Below are 17,502 nucleotides of genomic sequence, written 5' to 3' on the forward strand. Positions count from 1 at the left end.
ATCCCTTTCTCCTCTCCCTGGATTGACCCTGGCTATGATTTCTCCTTCCAGAGGAGTCTGACATGCTGGGGGAAGATTTCTCATGAGTTATCTTCTCTGGCTCTCCCATGCTTGTGTGAACAATCGCCCTTGCGGTAATGCATATCATTGCATTGTTCCGCATCCAGCCCAGACTCTGTTGCCTCATTTGTCCTCCTCTTTACATCCCTGGGACTTCATTTTCCAAATAAAATGTCAAGTCTTAAATTGTCTTTTAGAAACTTATGCTAAGACAGAAGTTATTATACTCCCTTCTGGCTGCTATAACAAAACACCACAAATCATGTGGCTTGTAAACAACAGAAATTTATTTCCTTTTCTTTTCTTTTCTTTTTCTTTTTCTTTTTTTTGTTTTGTTTTGTTTTGTTTTGTTTTGTTTTGTTTTTGTTTTTAGGGCCAAACCCATGGCATATGGAAGTTTCCAGGCTAGGGGTCAAATTGGAGCTACAGCTGCCAGCCTACACCACAGCCACAGCAATGTGGAATCTGAGCCTCATCTGCAACCTACATCACAGCTCATGGCAAAGCTGGATCCCTAACCCACTGAGCAAGGCCAGAGATAGAGCCTGCATCCTCATGGATATTAGTCAGACTTGTTTCCACTGCACTACAGCGTGGTTTCCAGAAACTTGTTTCTTACAGTGCTAGGGACCAGAAACCCAAGGTCAAGGCACTAGCAGATTTGGTGTCTTGTGAGAGCCTGCTGCATGGTTCGCTGACTGCCACTTTCTCACTGGATCCTCACATAGCAGAAGGGGCAAGGGAGCTCTTTCAGGCCTCATTTATAAGGATACTAATCGTATTCATGAAGGCTCTGTTCCATGACCTAATCACCTCCCAAAGGCCCTCCATCCTTTTACTATTGCCTGGGGCTCAGGTTTCAGCATAGGAATTCTAGGAGGACACAAATATTCAGACCATAACAGTAGCAGAAGAAGGAACTCATAAATGGACAAGTTGTAGAAACAAGGATTCTGGTTCACCCACACTTCTTTCCTAGCTATGGCCAAGATGAAGGAAGGAAGGAAGGAAGGAAGGAAGGAAGGAAGGAAGGAAGGAAGGATAACTTGCCTTTTCTTTCCTCTCCATTACCCAGTTATTTTAAAAATTAGTCATGAGTAGCTATACAGTTAGTCCATAGATTAAGTTGTTGCCTGCTGAGGAGGAGGTGAGTGTTCCTGTTTCAGGTGAAAAATAACTGCACTCTATTAGGAGGCACATGAAATCAATGGAAGGTTTGTATTAATTTTGGTTGTGTCTTTGGCTGTACAGCCTCCTTTTCTCATGTCTATTTCAAGGTCCATTTCCAGCGTTCTCGGCTATCTCTGAACTACCCAACATCATTTCAATATACTTCTTTTCAATATTGAGAATCCAGAGTTTATTTCTCTGGTTTGCAACTAAGAGCCCTGAGGGCTGAGTTCCTGGGTCCCCAGATTCCCTTCCAACACTGACATTCATTTCAAGCAGTTCAGAAGGCTGGAGCCTGTCCCCTTCCACTAGGGAGGGCCTCTCTTCAGAGTCATAATCCCTAGTGCAGAAATTACAGTCAATTCTCAAGGTATTTACTAAGTATTTCCTCTTCCAGACCCTAGAGAGGGAACAGAGAAGGAACTCTCAGAATCTCTCCTTCTCTCTGGCAAAATAATAAACAGCAAATAATCCACTTGCTACAAAGGGCAATAACCAAGTAATTTACAAACAGGAAACCACAGGTGAGAAGCGGCACCTGAGGACAAACAGACAGAGCTTCCTGTCTACTCCCCATTTACCTCTTTGGAGCCTGGGACATGAAAACGACCTCTGTCTTGAGGAAATCACCTCAGGGACATTGTCCCCAAGGACTCAGAAGAAGCTACTATAGCATATGAGCCCAGCACCGTGGCTCTGTTAACTGCTTGGGAAGAATTTGGTTCTGAAAAGTACATAAGACCTGCTCTCAGTCTCCCTGCTGCAACCCCGTCAGCAACAAGTTAAGCTACCGGGTCTGGATTCCAGTAACTTCCTGAGATCCTACCATCTTTCAGAGGTGAGCCCTTTCAGACTTTAGTGCTGCTCTTAACTAGCCAGGCAGGTGTCTCAAGATCTCAGACAATTTATGCAGGAATGCTGATGTGCAGGAGAGGTAGAATAGGAAGGGTGAGATTGGAAATTGCCACTCAGAAATACATACTTCCGGAGTTCCCATCGTGGCGCAGTGGTTAACGAATCCGACCAGGAACCATGAGGTTGAGGGTTCGGTCCCTGCCCTTGCTCAGTGGGTTAATGATCCGGCGTTGCCGTGAGCTGTGGTGTAGGTTGCAGATGCGGCTCGGATCCAGCGTTGCTGTGGCTCTGGCGTAGGCTGGTGGCTACAGCTCCGATTGGACCCCTGGCCTGGGAACCTCCATATGCCGCAGGTGCAGCCCCCCAAAAAAGGGCAAAAAGACAAAAAAAAATACCATCAGTTTCATATTCTTCAAAGCACATGCCCTCCTTCCTGAGCTCAACCTGCTGTGTACCTTGGGAGTGTGTAGCAGTAAATAGTAAGGGGGAAGAATGGGGCTGAGAAAAAGGGCAAAGTCTTCAAGCCTGTTGCCTTGGAAGACTAGCAATTGGTGAGTTGTGTGTGGCTGACGTGCTCTGTCCCAAGAACATTTGGGACTCTTCAATATTCTTTTCAGGAACAACTTCATGAAGCAGTTTCCCAACAAGGACAATGAGTTTTCTCCCTGATCTCTCTATAATCTCTGTCATAACAGAGCCATCCTTGACCTCTTACTGCTAAAGCCTCCTCCACCACCCCAGCAGGTCCCTTCTTGGTTGGAGTCCCAACAAGGTGGCTTGAGCTCAATGGCTTCCAGCAGCATCCACTAGGCTTGTGGATAACTTGCTGCACTATGTATGAGGATGCAGGATTGCCCTACCTGCAGAGTGAGCCCACGGTGTTGGCTGATCCAGAGGGCCCACAAACACAATCTTTAGGCTCCTATGTATCCCCTAAATTTTCTCCACTCATCTAACATCTGGCTATGAATGAAGTAAAATTCGGATCTCCCCTCCCTTACATTCTCCAAGACCAGTCCTTTTGGAGCCCTCCCCTAACTCGAGTGGGTAGGAGCACTTACATTAGCATTCCTGCCCCTCAGGTGTTTCTTCTTCCCCAAACTCCTCACCTACATCACTATTTAACATTCTCTTTTCTTAGATTTAAAGGATGAAGGTGAATGGTGTCAAAGGTCTTTTAGTTCTTTTTTTTTTTTTTTTTAGAGCCGCACCCGTAGTATATGGAGGTTCCCCAGCTAGGGGTCAGAGCTGCAGCTGCCGGCCTATGTCACAGAGACAGCAATGCCAGATCCAAGCCTCATCTGTGACCTACACCACAGCTGATAGCAATGCCAGATCCTTAACCCACTGAGTAAGGCCAGGGATTGAACTCGAGTCTTCATGGATACTAATTGTGTTAGTTAACCATGAGCCACAATGCGAACTCTTAGTGCATTTTTTAAATAATTCCTTCATGGCTACTTGGCATTTTTTAGAAAATGGATTATACCTCACTATTGCCCTCAAATTAGGGTATCTCTTTTATAGTTGGAACCAACTGTAAAAAAAAAAAAAATCAGAGTTATGTTAGAGTTTAAAACATGTTCATTGAGAAGTATCTATCCTGCCTCTGTCTTTTCTATCTAAGGAATTTCCTGAGTCTCTGCATGGCTGACATAGTTCCTTATTAAGTAATCCTTCTCCATCCTCACCTCCTGCAATGGCCACAGTTAAGTGGTACCATATTGGGTTTTCCTGTAGGGTTGTGAAGACCTCGTGTTCCTTTCTCCAGATCAGCAGAAATATGCATCAAGGAAACCAAACCACCATCTCGGAATTCCTCCTCCTGGGACTCTCCAACCAGGCTGAGCATCAGAAGCCCCTCTTTGTGCTTTTCCTGGGTATGTACCTGGTCACTGTGGCTGGGAATGGACTCATCATTCTGGCCATTGGCTTGGATTCTTACCTTCACACCCCCATGTACCTCTTCCTTGCCAACCTGTCCTTTGCTGATATTTCCTCCATTTCCACCTCAGTCCCCAAAATGCTGGTGAATATTCAGACCAAGAGTCAATCCATCTCCTATGAGAGCTGCATCACTCAGATGTACTTTGCTACTCTGTTTGTCGTTATTGATAATTTCCTCTTGGGGGTCATGGCCTATGACCGTTTTGTGGCCATCTGCCACCCTCTGAATTATACAACCATCATGGAACCCAGGCTCTGCTTGCTGCTCACAGTCATCCCGTGGGTCCTCAGTAATACTGTTTCCTTGACGCACACCCTCCTGCTCCTTCGACTGGTCTTCTGTGACAGCAACACTCTCCCACACTTCTTCTGTGACTTAGCCCCCCTGCTCAGACTGTCCTGCTCAGACACGATGATCAACCAGCTTGTGTTGTTTATCGTGGGCTTATCAGTCATCACCTTCCCCTTTGCCCTCATCCTCTTCTCCTATGTCTGCATCGTCAGGGATGTCCTGAGAATCTCATCCACAGAGGGAAAGTGGAAAGCCTTCTCCACCTGTGGCTCTCACCTGACAGTTGTATTGCTCTTCTATGGGACCATTGTGGGGGTTTACTTCTTCCCCTCATCCACTGACCCTGACAACAGAGATAAGATTGGTGCAGTACTCTTCACTGTGGTGACGCCCATGGCGAACCCCTTCATCTACAGCCTGAGGAACAAGGACATGAAAGGTGCCCTGAGAAAACTCATCAATGTGAAAAGGAGATCTCCCTTTGATACCCTGGGCATATGACTTCCTTTTATCTCCATAACAAAATGAATAATTCTACCCAGAGTTTGTGACATAGATATGATGGTTCAGCTTTTGACAAACTTTCAGATATCTGCCTCCTATTCCAACCTCTGAAGCCTAGGACTTTTCCACATACCTCTGGTCTTCAAAGAAGACTCTTAACCCTATGGTTACTCACAATAATACATATCTAGGAGTTCCCATAATGGCGCAGCGGAAACGAATCTGACTAGGAACCATGAGATTGCAGGTTCAATCCCTGGCCTCGCTCAGTGGGTTGGGGATCTGGCATTGCTGTGAGCTGTGGTGTAGGTTACAGACACAGCTCAGATCTGGTGTTGCTGTGGCTGTGGTATAGGTTGGCAGCTACAGCTCCGATTGGACCCCTAGCCTGGGAACCTCCACATGCCACAGGTATGGCCCTAAAAAGGCAAAAAAAAAAAAATTAAAAATTAAAAAAATAATACATACCTAGATTATAATCTATGCTACTACTAACTTTAATAATAATAATACACATCTAGATTATATTTGGTGCGAATTGTTTATAAGTTAAACAATAACAAGTATATGCAGAACCTACCGTCTAGCTTTACATCTTTGAGGATAATTCTTACTATTTTCTTTATTCAATCTCAATTTCTCTAGATCATCTTTTCTCAAGGTTTGTTTTGCCAAAACAAATTACTATTCATTGATATGTTTAATGGCTATAAAAACAAAGAGTCCCATGTTCACATACATTGGGACAATTCTGACCTAAATAAAGCAAAATTTCTTAACTAGACAACTTCTTGGAGCCTTTAGAATGGTTTAAATCTCCAGGATAGTAATACAGTATGCAGTGTTTCTCAAAACTAAACTTATTTGGTCATACAGAACCAGATTTATCACAGAGTGATGACTAGTGTAGTTCAAAACACATCTTGGGAAGTGAGTTTCAATGGCAAACCAGGAGCAGGTATATAGAAGACTTTTGTTTTAGTCCCGATTCTGTCCCCAAGTTAGCTATGAGACTTTAGCTATGAGAGCTCACCTTCTTTTTTTTTTTTTTTCATATTTTCCCACTGTACAGCAAGGGAGTCAGGTTATCTTTACATGTATACATTACAATTACATTTTTCCCCCACCCTTTCTTCTGTTGCAACATGAGTATCTAGACAAAGTTCTCAATGCTATTCAGCAGAATCTCCTTGTAAATCTATTCTAAATTGTGTCTGATAAGCCCAAGCTCCCGATCCCTCCCACTCCCTCCCCCTCCCATCAGGCAGCCACAAGTCTCTTCTCCAAGTCCATGATTTTCTTTTTTTTTTTTTTTTTTTTTTTTTTTGTCTTTTGTCTTTTGTTGTTGTTGCTATTTCTTGGGCCGCTCCCGCGCATATGGAGGTTCCCAGGCTAGGGGTTGAATCAGAGCTGTAGCCACCGGCCTACGCCAGAGCCACAGCAACGCGGGATCCGAGCTGCGTCTGCAACCTACACCACAGCTCATGGCAACGCCCGATTCTTAACCCACTGAGCAAGGGCAGGGACCGAACCCACAACCTCATGGTTCCTAGTTGGATTCGTTAACCACTGCGCCACGACGGGAACTCCCATGATTTTCTTTTCTGAGGAGATGTTCATTTGTGCTGGATATTAGATTCCAGTTATAAGTGATATCATATGGTATTTGTCTTTGTCTTTCTGGCTCATTTCACTCAGTATGAGATTCTCTAGTTCCATCCATGTTGCTGCAAATGGCATTATGTCATTCTTTTTTATGGCTGAGTAGTATTCCATTGTGTATATATACCACATCTTCCGAATCCAATCATTTGTCGATGGACATTTGGGTTGTTTCTATGTCCTGGCTATTGTGAATAGGGCTGCAATGAACATGCGGGTGCATGTGTCTCTTTTAAGTAGAGTTTTGTCCGGATAGATGCCCAAGAGTGGGATTGCGGGGTCATATGGAAGTTCTATGTATAGATTTCTAAGGTATCTCCAAACTGTTCTCCATAGTGGCTGTACCAGTTTACATTCCCACCAACAGTGCAGGAGGGTTCCCACCTTCTTTCTTTCTTTCTTTTCTTTTCTTTCTTTCTTCTTCTTTTTTTTTTTTTTTTGTCTTTTATCTTTTGTCTTTTTGGGGCCGCACTACCCCACAGCTCAGGGCAACACCGGATCCTTAACCCACTGAGCGAGGCCAGGGATCAAACCTGCATCCTCATGGAAGCCAGTTGGGTTCATTAACCACTGAGACATGACAGAAACTCCCTCAGCTCACCTTCTTAAAATTGGCTTCTCATCTACAAGATGAGATCATTGGTCTCAGTTGTTTCCAACTGAAGGTGTACATCAGAATTACCTAGAGGAATTTTTTTTTTTTAATTCACATTTTCAAACTCTTCAGTGCCTTCTCAACCAGCTGCAGTGGTCTTGTGTTCAGACCCAATTAAACTCACAAGATACACGAAAATCAAGTGTTAGGAAAGCTTTAAGAAAGGATACAGGAAGTTCCCTTCATGGCAAAGTGGAAACAAATCCAACTAGAAACCATGGGGTTGCGGGTTCGATTCCTGACCTTGCTTGGTGGGTTAAGGATCTGGTGTTGCCATTAGCTGTGGTATAGCTCACAGACGTGGCTCAGATCCCACATTATTTTGGCTGTGGTGTAGGCCAGTGGCTACAGCTCCAATTAGACCCTAGCCAGGGAACCTCCATATGCAGCAGGTGCGACCCTGAAAAGACCAAAAAAAAAAAAAAAAAAAAAAAAGCCAAAAAAGAAAGAAAGGATACAGGACAGTCACACAACACACAGGGGCAGCGTAGAGATCTCATGATTCCCAGGCATGCCTTTTAATTATCCTAGTCATTCCACACTTGAGATGTGCCTGGTCATGTGAGTGAACACTGGGTGTGTACCATCATGAGACAGAGCTGAAGTTCAGGGAAACTTTATTTACTTGCTTATCACATAGCCCCTCCGTGGTGTGTGACTAGTACCCATTTTCTAGTGAAGCTGTATCTCAGCAAATACAGGTTGGTCATCAATTACAGATTTCTCCATTACCAATTTTAACATAGATGGAAGTGCTCATGTCATCTCAAAGCCATTTCAGCAGGACTGGCATGTGTCTTGGATCCAATATGCACCTATACAGGTCTTAGATTAGTTGCCAGGAGGATTTAATAGAGTATCAAACCTCAGACTTCGCCAAGGCTGGGAAAAGACTACAAACAACGTTTGACTACTTTCCTTCAAAACTCTTGCCTGGATCTACTAACCCACACTCTAGTGAGGGAAATGGGCACTGGCATTTTTTAAATGCCCTCCAGTTGACCCTGATGTGCTAAGCCATCACTGAACCACATGAGCCCTGAGTTCCACTCCAGCTCTAGGATTCTGAGAATTTAGATGACAACTGGTTGATGGAAATGTCTTTGAGACATCCATCTTAAAAATACTCTGTATCTACCCAGAAAAATGTGGGGGGTTTTCCCCTGTCCAAATCCTCTTTTCATATTTCCAGCTCTGGAGAAAACTATTGCTAGTTATAGAATCTAATTTCTCTCTAACAATTGCACTGTAATGCAGAGAAAAGATCTGGTCTAAATTCTGACTTTTCAGCAAGTTCTGACCCACCTGTGTGGTCTAAGGAAAATTACTTAGACACTGAAACTCACCTTTTTGTCTATAAAATTGGAATAATAATCCCAATATTCCAAAGCTGTTTGTGGTTAAATAAATATGTAGACAACTACCATGGTGCCTAGTATATCATAAGCAGTAAAAAAAAAAAAAAAAAAACACATAAATAGTAACTGTTCCTTTTTCTTCGGCTGTTCCCTGGACTCTAACTCCATTCTATCTGCTCTATCAAATTAGGTTTATTTGTACCCAGTCAAAGCTGACTTTTATTCTTCTGTAAACTTACAAAAATCCAACCTCTTTAAGAGAATATATATGATCAGCCACTTACCTTTCTCTATGGTGTCTCAAATTTTTATGATCTATTTGAGTTTTTTCATCACAAATGTAAAAACTACCTGCTTTTATGTGCATTACCAAACCATCCTCTTAAGAGTCCTGCCTTTCTTGAGTACCCCCAAAGTCCACTCTATTCCACTCCCAGCTCCAATATGAAACATCGCAGACCTCTGCTTTCATTATTCCAGGTGGAGTAGCAGAGTCATAAATTTGTAACCAAGAGACTTGGCATCTGGTCCGACTCTGCCGCTAACTCACAGTGTTACTAACGTCTAGAAATAAAGACCCAGCAAAGGGGTCTGAGGAGCAGCAGCCAAGGAGATGGGATAAATAAAGAATAAAGTAATGTCGGGAAGATGGGGAGGAAGTGACAATTCTTCCAAGAAAAAGGAGGGATCAGCTGTTTCAAACACCACTGGAGTCAAACCATTATTCCTGAAATGGGAATTCCTGACCTGCCCTCTCCAGCCCATGAGCATAATTCCGAATGATTGCTCCACCATCCCACGTCCTATGGTTGAATTCAAATGGAAAATGCCTCCTTCAGAACATATATTTTTCGAAAACATTTCAAACTTCTTATTTGCTTCTATCTTCCTTTCCCTGATTATGCCTCTGTCTATATTCTCTTTTTAATAGAGGGATTTAGATGACTTGGAGCTATAAATTCCTTTTAAAACTGGCATATGACTTGAGGCAATACCTTCTGTGACCTTTTTAACCATCAAGAATAGGCAGAACACCTTCTACTTTCTTTCATCATAAAAAGAATACTCCACTGTGACCAAGTGAAGTTTACCTTAGAAATAAAGAACTGTTTAACATTCCAAAGGAATCAAAGTAACTCACCATATAAACAAACAATAAAACACAGCATGATCATCTTAGTGAGTGCAGGAAAACTTTTAGACAAAATCAAAAATTCATCCCTGATTTAAAAAAAAAAAACTCTCAACAAACTAAGTCTCACAAAACACTCCCTTAACTTGATAAAGGACATCTGTGAAAAGTCTACATAATTAATGGAGAAAGAAACTCTTCAAAAGTTTCTCCAAAGATCAAGAACAGGACAGGGGCTTTCACTCTCATCACTTCTGTTCGATATTGTATTGGATATGAAATAGGTCAGAAAGAGACAAATACTATATGATTTCACTTATATGTGGAATCTTTAAAAAAAAAATAGTCTCATAGAAATAAGAGATTTGTAGTTGCCAGAGGCAAGGGCTGGAGGATAAGGGAAGTGTGGGTGGGGAGTAAGAGGTGGGGGAGCACAGTAGAGGTGTCAAAAAGGCACAAACTTAGTTGTAAGATAAATAAGTTCTGGGGGTGTAATATACAGCACGATGACTACTGTTAACAATACTGTACTGTGCATTTGAAAGATGCTAAAAGAGAGAATCCTAAAATTCTCATCACAAGGAAAAAAACTTGTAACTATGTGAGGTGATGGATGTTAACTAAATTTATGGAGGTGATCATTTCACCAACATGTACCTATAGCAAGTCATGATTTTATACACCTCAAGCTTATGCTTATATAATAGTTATATCAATAAAACTGGAATAAATAAATAAACATGATAATAAAGATGAAATAAAATGCCACAGGCTCAGAAAGCAGTGCCCAAGGAGAACCAATGGTAGCAAATTTGGAATTTAAAAAAAAAATTGTTTTGGAAGTTCTAGCCAGTGAAGTAAAGCAAGAAAAAAGAAATAAAGTCACTCGAATTAGAAAAGAAGAAATAAAGCTATTTTTATTTGCAGGCACACTGATTATGTAAGAATAATATTTTGTGGAATCTCAGAAAAGCTAGTAGAACTAGTGAGTTTAGCAAGGCTGCAAGATTCAACATGAATATTAAAAAGCAATTGTATTTCTAGAAATAAGTAAGGGGCAATTGGAAATGGAAATTTAAAAATCAATACCATTACAGTGGCATCAAAAATAATGGAATACTTAAGGATAAGCCTGACCAAAGATTTGAAAAGTTTATACACTGAAAAGTATAAAATACAGAAATTAAAAATCTAAATTAAATAAGAGATACATCAATCTTATGGGTCAGAAGAATCAATATTGGTAATATATTAATTGTCCCCAAATTGATCAGTGAGATTCAATGCAATCTCAATCAAAATTGCAATGGAACTTTTTGTAGAAATTAATAAACCGGTTTTTAAAATCATATGGAAATTCGAAGGGACTAAAATAATAGTCGTATTTTCATAATAATTTTCATTGTTTAAAAGAAAATGGATGAAGTTGAACAATTAACACTGCTGATTTCTAGACTTATTAGTATTCCAGGCAGTGTAGTATTGCAGTAAAAATAGACTAATAGATCATTGGAACAGAAAAAAGCCCAGAAATAGACCCACGCATATAGAGACACCTGATTCTCAACAAAGACACAGAGACCACTCAGTGAAGAAAAGAGTCTTTTCAACAAATGATGCTGGAACACCTTCATGTCCATATGCAAAATATCTACTTTGACCCATACATTGTTTCATATATAAAACCCAACTCAAAATAGATTGTAGACACAAATGTAAAACCTAAGACTATATAATTCTAGAAGACTGAGGAGAAAATCTTTGTGACCGTGAAATAAGCAAAGATTTCTTTGATATGATACCAAAGCACAATCTGTAAATGGAAAAACTGATAAATAGGACTTCATCGAAATTAAAAGTGTTTATTCTCTGAAGGACACTGTTAAGAATAACAAAACTAACAATGTAGAAAATGGGAGAAAATATTCACAAATCATATATCTGATAAAGAGCTTGCATCAAGAAATATAAAGAGTCTCGAAATCTGATCATAAGAAAACAAAAAATACTCTTAAAAATGGGCAAAAGATTTTGACAGATATTTCAGATTTACTAATGGTCATTGACCACATTAAAAAATTGAACATCAATATCATCGCTTATCAGAGACTTGAAAACTAAGATCACAATGAGTTATCACTATATACCCATTAGAATGCTAACATTAAAGAAAAAAATGGCCAAACCAAGTGCTGGCGAGGATGTAGAGGATCTGAAAATCTCATGGGTTGTTGGTGGAAACGTTAAGTGATACAAGCACTTTGGAAAATAGTTTGATGGTTTCTTAAAAAGTTAATCATATTCCTACCACATGATCTAACAATACTACCCCTAGATAATTACCAATTTATACACCTTGCATGCCAATTACACCTCAATGAAGCTTTTAAAAAAGATGTTAGCAAACCAGAAGGGATTTAAGATACATCCTTTGAGTAATATCTTATGTGATGATATATAGATAAATAGATAGATACAGATGATGGATATAGACAGATGGCTATGATTAATTGATAGATAGATAGATTGATTAATAGTGATGGTGAAGATAATGATGAATTGAACAAAGTAATAAAATATTTTAAATGCAATTAAATGGTAAGAAATAACAATGATAGGTGTTTGGAAATGAATATTGAATTCTTAGGCAATCACTGAAGATTGAAAAAGAAGACATGAAGACAAGTTTGGTGACCTTGTACTGATGAACTACTTATTGGAGGAAGCTTTCACTCCAGAGGTGTTCTGGAAGGGCTTCAAAAGGCAATAAGTTTATCTGAGCCCATCCTGCTTTTTCTGAGGGAGCAGAAAATTCTCCCCATGTCCTCCTCATTGACCTACAAGAAGGCAAGTGTGAATCCATGAATGTATATATGTGTCAGGCCATGCCATGCACCCAGCCCAGCCCAGACCTACCAAATACTGAGAGCAAGAATGCAATTGAAATCCAGATGCCTCTGAAGCAAATTGCAAAAAATACTGGGGCCTGGGAGAAAGAGATGGTAAAACACAGAAAGATGGACATCATTTAAGAGTAAATACTTTTGGAGTTCCCGTCGTGGCTCAGTGGTTAATGAATCCGACTAGGAACCATGAGGTTTCGGGTTTGATCCCTGGCCTTGCTCAGTGCGTTGGGGATCCGGCGTTGCCGTGAGCTGTGGTGTAGGTCACAGACATGGTTCGGATCCCGCGTTGCTGTGGCTGTGGCGTAGGCCAGTGGCCACAGCTCTGATTCGACCCCTAGCCTGGGAACCTCCATATGCTGAGGGAGCGTCCCCAGAAAAGGCAAAAAGACAAAAAAAAAAAAACAAGAGTGAATACTTTGGTGACCTGAGATCAGAGCATCCCTGGTCTGCCACTTTCTTGCTGCAGAGCTTGGGCAATTTACATAATCATGTTGGGTCTTATTTCTTCCTTTTGCTAAATGAGGTTGATAATAATTACTTTCCATTAAAGTTGTCAGGAGGACTAAAATAGATGATTCATATAAAGCTTTTAGTGTAGGGCCTAGCTTTAGTTTAAGTGTGCATTTAAGTGTACGCTAGTTTGAGAGTTATGTTTAAAGGTGAACTAGTGAACTCTTTACTTCTGGAGATGTCTGGATCCACAGCTAATCTTGGCCCTGGAGAGACCACTCCAGACAGTTCTGAAGTGAAGATGCCCACTGATCAGCTGTGGGACCCTCTACCCACTGATGCTCACGACGCTGCAGAGCCTGGGACAATCACCATCATAACACGATTTATAAACTAATGTTTATGCTTATAGAGCTTCACATGCACCCTCCCGTCCTCCACATGTGCCATGTTATTGTGAGAACAAATGAGATACATATAGAACCTGTCCCCGAGTAAATGCTCAATAAGTATTATTTCACAGTTGAGAAAGCAGGCTGATAGGCCCTAACTAATCTGAAACCATAATAACCTAAAAAGTGACAGACTGGACACTTTGATACCAAATTCTGAGCTCTTTCTATAAAACAAATGTCTCATCACCTACTACAGAAACGTGTCAGGGGAACACTGCGTGGCAGTTAATATTCAAAAAATGGCCTCCTAGGCACACTCTGTGGAGGTGCTTCCCCCCAGTTCTTCAGTGTTTAAGAGATTTGTGCAAAAACCCAAACTAAGGCTAAGGTGTGAATCCAAATCCCTTGGCCACCAATGCAATTTTTTTCCAGCTATCTTTTCCTAAACATGTCCACCTAACTCTTTTCTAGAAATTTTGTTATATATCCTTAAAATGAAAGTTCCTAGAGTTCAGAAGCTGCCATCTATTTCATCGATTTTTCTCACCACAACTATATGCACACACACACACACACACACAGACACACACAAACACATTGACACATGCTGCCACATTACACAGTACTAGCACATGAGAATAAATGTTGTTGGTGACCTCCTACCTCCACAGATTGGACTTTTATCTTTTCTTCACCAAGTAAAAGGAAAAAGAAACGTGCGATAACATTAAATGCCAGGTTGAGTGCTTATACAGTGTGGGCAGTAGATCACAGTAGGAGATTGTGTGTATGGCGAGGAAGAAAGAGCTCAGGAGTGGGTGGGGCTGGAGCCCCACTCTACCACTTGCTTGCTCACCTTGAAACAATTAGTCAACTCGAAGTCTCAGATGCCTCCTCTACCTATAAAGCAGGAATAATCATAGAACATGTTTCACCCTGCTGTGATGAGTACCAAATCAGATACTTCCTGCAGCAAAAATCACAATTCCTGGAAGGTGATAACTGCCTAATAAATCCTAGGTGCCCTCTATCATCATCATCATCACTAATATTATTATTATTGTTCAAAATCTACAGAAACTGTAGGAGAAACAAGGAAAACATAAATAATGGGATTTGGAACATTTCTTTGGATTCAATCAGCAGTGGCATTTGTAGATAGCTTTTTTATTTGCTTCACCCATTAACTGTGCCAGGCAACGCACTACATTTTACAGGTACTAGAGACTAAGACCAACATGGTCCCTGCCCTTTCACACCCTGAATCCTCAAAAATATAGTCCTGTTAAATAGGCAAACCCACTTGACAGATAAGAAAACTGAGGACTGAAGTTGGAACTTAAAAGTCAACAATGGAACCTGAGTTTCTTTCATTCATTCAACAAATATTTATCAAGCGCCTTATATGTAGGCTTTGCTTAGGAACTGGGCACACAGAAATGAATCTCACAGATAAAAATGCTTGCTCTCATGCGGTTTACTTTCGAGTTGTGAGGATTGGACAATATCAAATATATAAAACGTGGTACATCAAATGATGACAAGCATTACATGATACAGTTAATCAGAAAGTGGAGGTGGGAAGTTGAGGTGAAATGTTAATAAAGCTGTCTGGGAAAGTCTTTCCAATCAGTGATGTTTGAGGAATCCCAGAAAAGATAGAGAAACTAAGGAATGATGTGTTTGGGTCCATCTAGGTCCTTCCAGAAGGCTTTGATTGGCTCAGGACTTTCACAACAGCATCCTTGACCTCCTTATTCCTCAAGCTGTAAATGAGGGGGTTCAGCATCGGGGTCACCACCGTGTAGAGCACAGACACCACGTGGTCTGCCTCTGAGGACTGGCCCGAGTTATCTCGCAGGTACATGAAGATGAGGGTCCCGAAGAAGAGGGCCACAGCAGTGAGGTGGGAGGCACAGGTGGAGAAGGTCTTGGCCCGGCCCCCAGCAGCGCGGATCTGCATGACTGCCATGATGATAAACAGATAGGAAACCAAGATGACCAGTATACAAGCAGGCATGACAAAAAGGGCAAACACGATAATCACCACCTCCTGGGTGTAGCTGTCTCCACATGTGAGTTTTAACAGAGGGGGCAGGTCACAGAAAATAAAGTCGATCTCGTTGTCTCCACAAAAGGAGAGAGTGAAGGCGGTGACCGTTCGAACGAAGGCACTGGAGAAACCAGCCACGTAAGCCCCAGCTACCAAACCCAAGCGGGCCTTCTCGGTCACAATGGTGACATAAAGCAGGGGTTGGCACACGGCCACATAGCGGTCATAGGCCATGATGGCCAAGAGGTAGCAGTCGATGGAAGCGAAGAAGGTGAAGAGGAAGAACTGGGCAGCACAGCGAGCTTTGGAGATGACAGCTCCGTGTTCCAGCAGCACAGCCAACATCTGGGGGACGATGGTGGACGAGTAGCAGATGTCCACGAAGGAAAGGTGGCTGAGGAAGAAGTACATCGGGGTGTGGAGCCGGCGGTCTTTGCGGGTCAGGAAGATCATTCCCGCGTTCCCCAACAGAGTGAGTAGATAGAAACCCAAAAAGACCAGGAAAAGCGGAAGCCCCCACTCTGGATGTTCAGCAAACACAGAAAGGAAGAACTCCCTCACCGCCGTGTAATTCCTCTGGGCCATCCATTCAGTGCTTTACCTGTGCAGCGGGAGACAGAAGCACCCCAGGATGGGATCCCCGAGGAGAGAAGTGCCAGTCATTTCAAATGAAAAGATTTCAGAACTTGATGGAAGATAATGAGAGAAAATGAATGTATGACTGGATCACTTGTCTGTACAGCGGCAATTGGCACAGCATTGTAAATCAACTATCCTTTTTTTAAAAAGTTTTTTTAATTTAAAAATATTTTTAAAAAGAAAAGCTTTAAATTGAGTGACTGATAGGTAGACCTCAACTTCAACAAACTTCACAGCCTAACGTGGAAATGGACAAATACAGAGCTCCCTATAATATAAGATAAAAAGTGATGAATGCTTCTGTTATACTAAGAATGGACAGCACTGTGATTCTCTGGCTTACAAGTCAGCTCTTGTGTTTGCAGCTCTGCCCCCAGTTAGCTGTTTGATCTTACACGAAGCACTTAACCTCTCTGAACCTCAATTTCCTCTTCTGCCAAAAGGGGATCATAATATCTGCCCTGCTTAAGAGATAAGGTTAATGCATAGATTAAAACAGATGCACAAGTGCATTGGAAAACTAAAAGCACTCTACATATATATCGTGGCTATTTAAAATTTTAAATGAGTGTTTTAAGGAAGGGTAATTTATATTCTCTGAACAAAAGAACACAAACCAAAGAAAAAAGCCATTAGCAATCAGCAGTTGGCTCTGATTATAGGAATATTTCAATTTCCATCTAACAACATGCATGTTTAACAAATAGGTGTTATCCTAATTAGAGTTGGCTGACTTATTAAGGTTTTTATGTTTGTTTTTTATAAGGTTTTTATGTTTGTTTTTTGGTTTTCGTAAGTACTCACATGAACCTTGGAAACAGAAGAGCAAACACAAGCTCCTTTTAGCACCTAACAAATCTCTCTAAACATTGTTTGGTTATTCTCACAATCCCTAATAAAAGCAGAAGTTTGATAATAAACAGCATCCATATTTGAAAGCAGAAATATTTCTGCAGCCTGGTGTTGTCTAAGCACTTTTGTAGGATTCCCGGTTAATGCATGTAAGGTTTCTATAGAATAGGGCTGTAAAGGATGGGTTTGACCATATTTGATTACCTGATGCACCAGCAGCCAGGCGAATACTGAGCTGACCCATTAGAAATAATAACTAAGAAAAGAAATCAGATTTGGAAGCCATGAACTGGGCATGAAACATCCTCACCTGAATTCCACTTCACTAGTGTCTTCTTCCTTTGATTAATGGTTCCTCTGCCAGGAACCTGCCAATCCAGAGGAATCTAGGTTCTAGCTCATTCACAGTAGATGTGTGACCCCAGGCAAGACAATTTTCCCCTCTGAACTTCAATTACCTTGTCTTCATTCCTCTTAAGTAACCGAGAATGCAGCATGAGCCCATAATCGTAGCAACTTGTTTGATGTGGATTTGCTTCCAGAACCACTATGTCTTAGTCACAATTCATGGA

At 41.3% G+C, this 17,502-nt stretch overlaps 3 protein-coding genes across 3 annotated transcripts in view; 2 read left to right on the plus strand and 1 right to left on the minus strand.

The window, feature by feature from the left end:
* OR10W1 (olfactory receptor family 10 subfamily W member 1) overlaps positions 1 to 4,169 on the plus strand; it is a 31,204-nt gene extending 27,035 nt beyond the window's left edge. The window contains exons 3-4 of the mRNA XM_085015133.1: positions 1,745 to 2,068; positions 3,826 to 4,169. The gene's annotated coding sequence lies outside the window, so the exon portion shown is untranslated. The remainder of the gene's footprint in view (positions 1 to 1,744; positions 2,069 to 3,825) is intronic.
* LOC100512519 (olfactory receptor 1S1-like) lies at positions 3,869 to 8,992 on the plus strand. Its single transcript, XM_021085039.2, has 3 exons — positions 3,869 to 4,792; positions 5,119 to 5,133; positions 8,984 to 8,992. The coding sequence occupies exons 1-3, from the start codon at positions 3,869 to 3,871 to the stop codon at positions 8,990 to 8,992; spliced, it is 948 nt and encodes a 315-aa protein (XP_020940698.2).
* A 6,087-nt stretch (positions 8,993 to 15,079) lies between these two features.
* LOC100512703 (olfactory receptor 9Q2) lies at positions 15,080 to 16,024 on the minus strand. Its single transcript, XM_003122750.3, has one exon. It carries the CDS (start codon positions 16,022 to 16,024, stop codon positions 15,080 to 15,082), a length of 945 nt encoding a protein of 314 aa, XP_003122798.2.
* Positions 16,025 to 17,502: the final 1,478 nt, after the last annotated feature.

This window comes from Sus scrofa, chromosome 2, assembly GCF_054392235.1.
Source record: "Sus scrofa isolate SSC_HxYL_T2T_F1_AM1 chromosome 2, Sscrofa_HxYL_maternal_Yorkshire_Landrace_v2.0, whole genome shotgun sequence".
Taxonomy (NCBI): Eukaryota; Metazoa; Chordata; class Mammalia; order Artiodactyla; family Suidae; genus Sus; species Sus scrofa.

Bases quoted from the DNA above. Each gene is read 5' to 3' on its own strand.
- LOC100512703 (XM_003122750.3), bottom strand. From the start codon at position 16,024: ATGGCCCAGAGGAATTACACGGCGGTGAGGGAGTTCTTCCTTTCTGTG.
- LOC100512519 (XM_021085039.2), top strand. From the start codon at position 3,869: ATGCATCAAGGAAACCAAACCACCATCTCGGAATTCCTCCTCCTGGGA.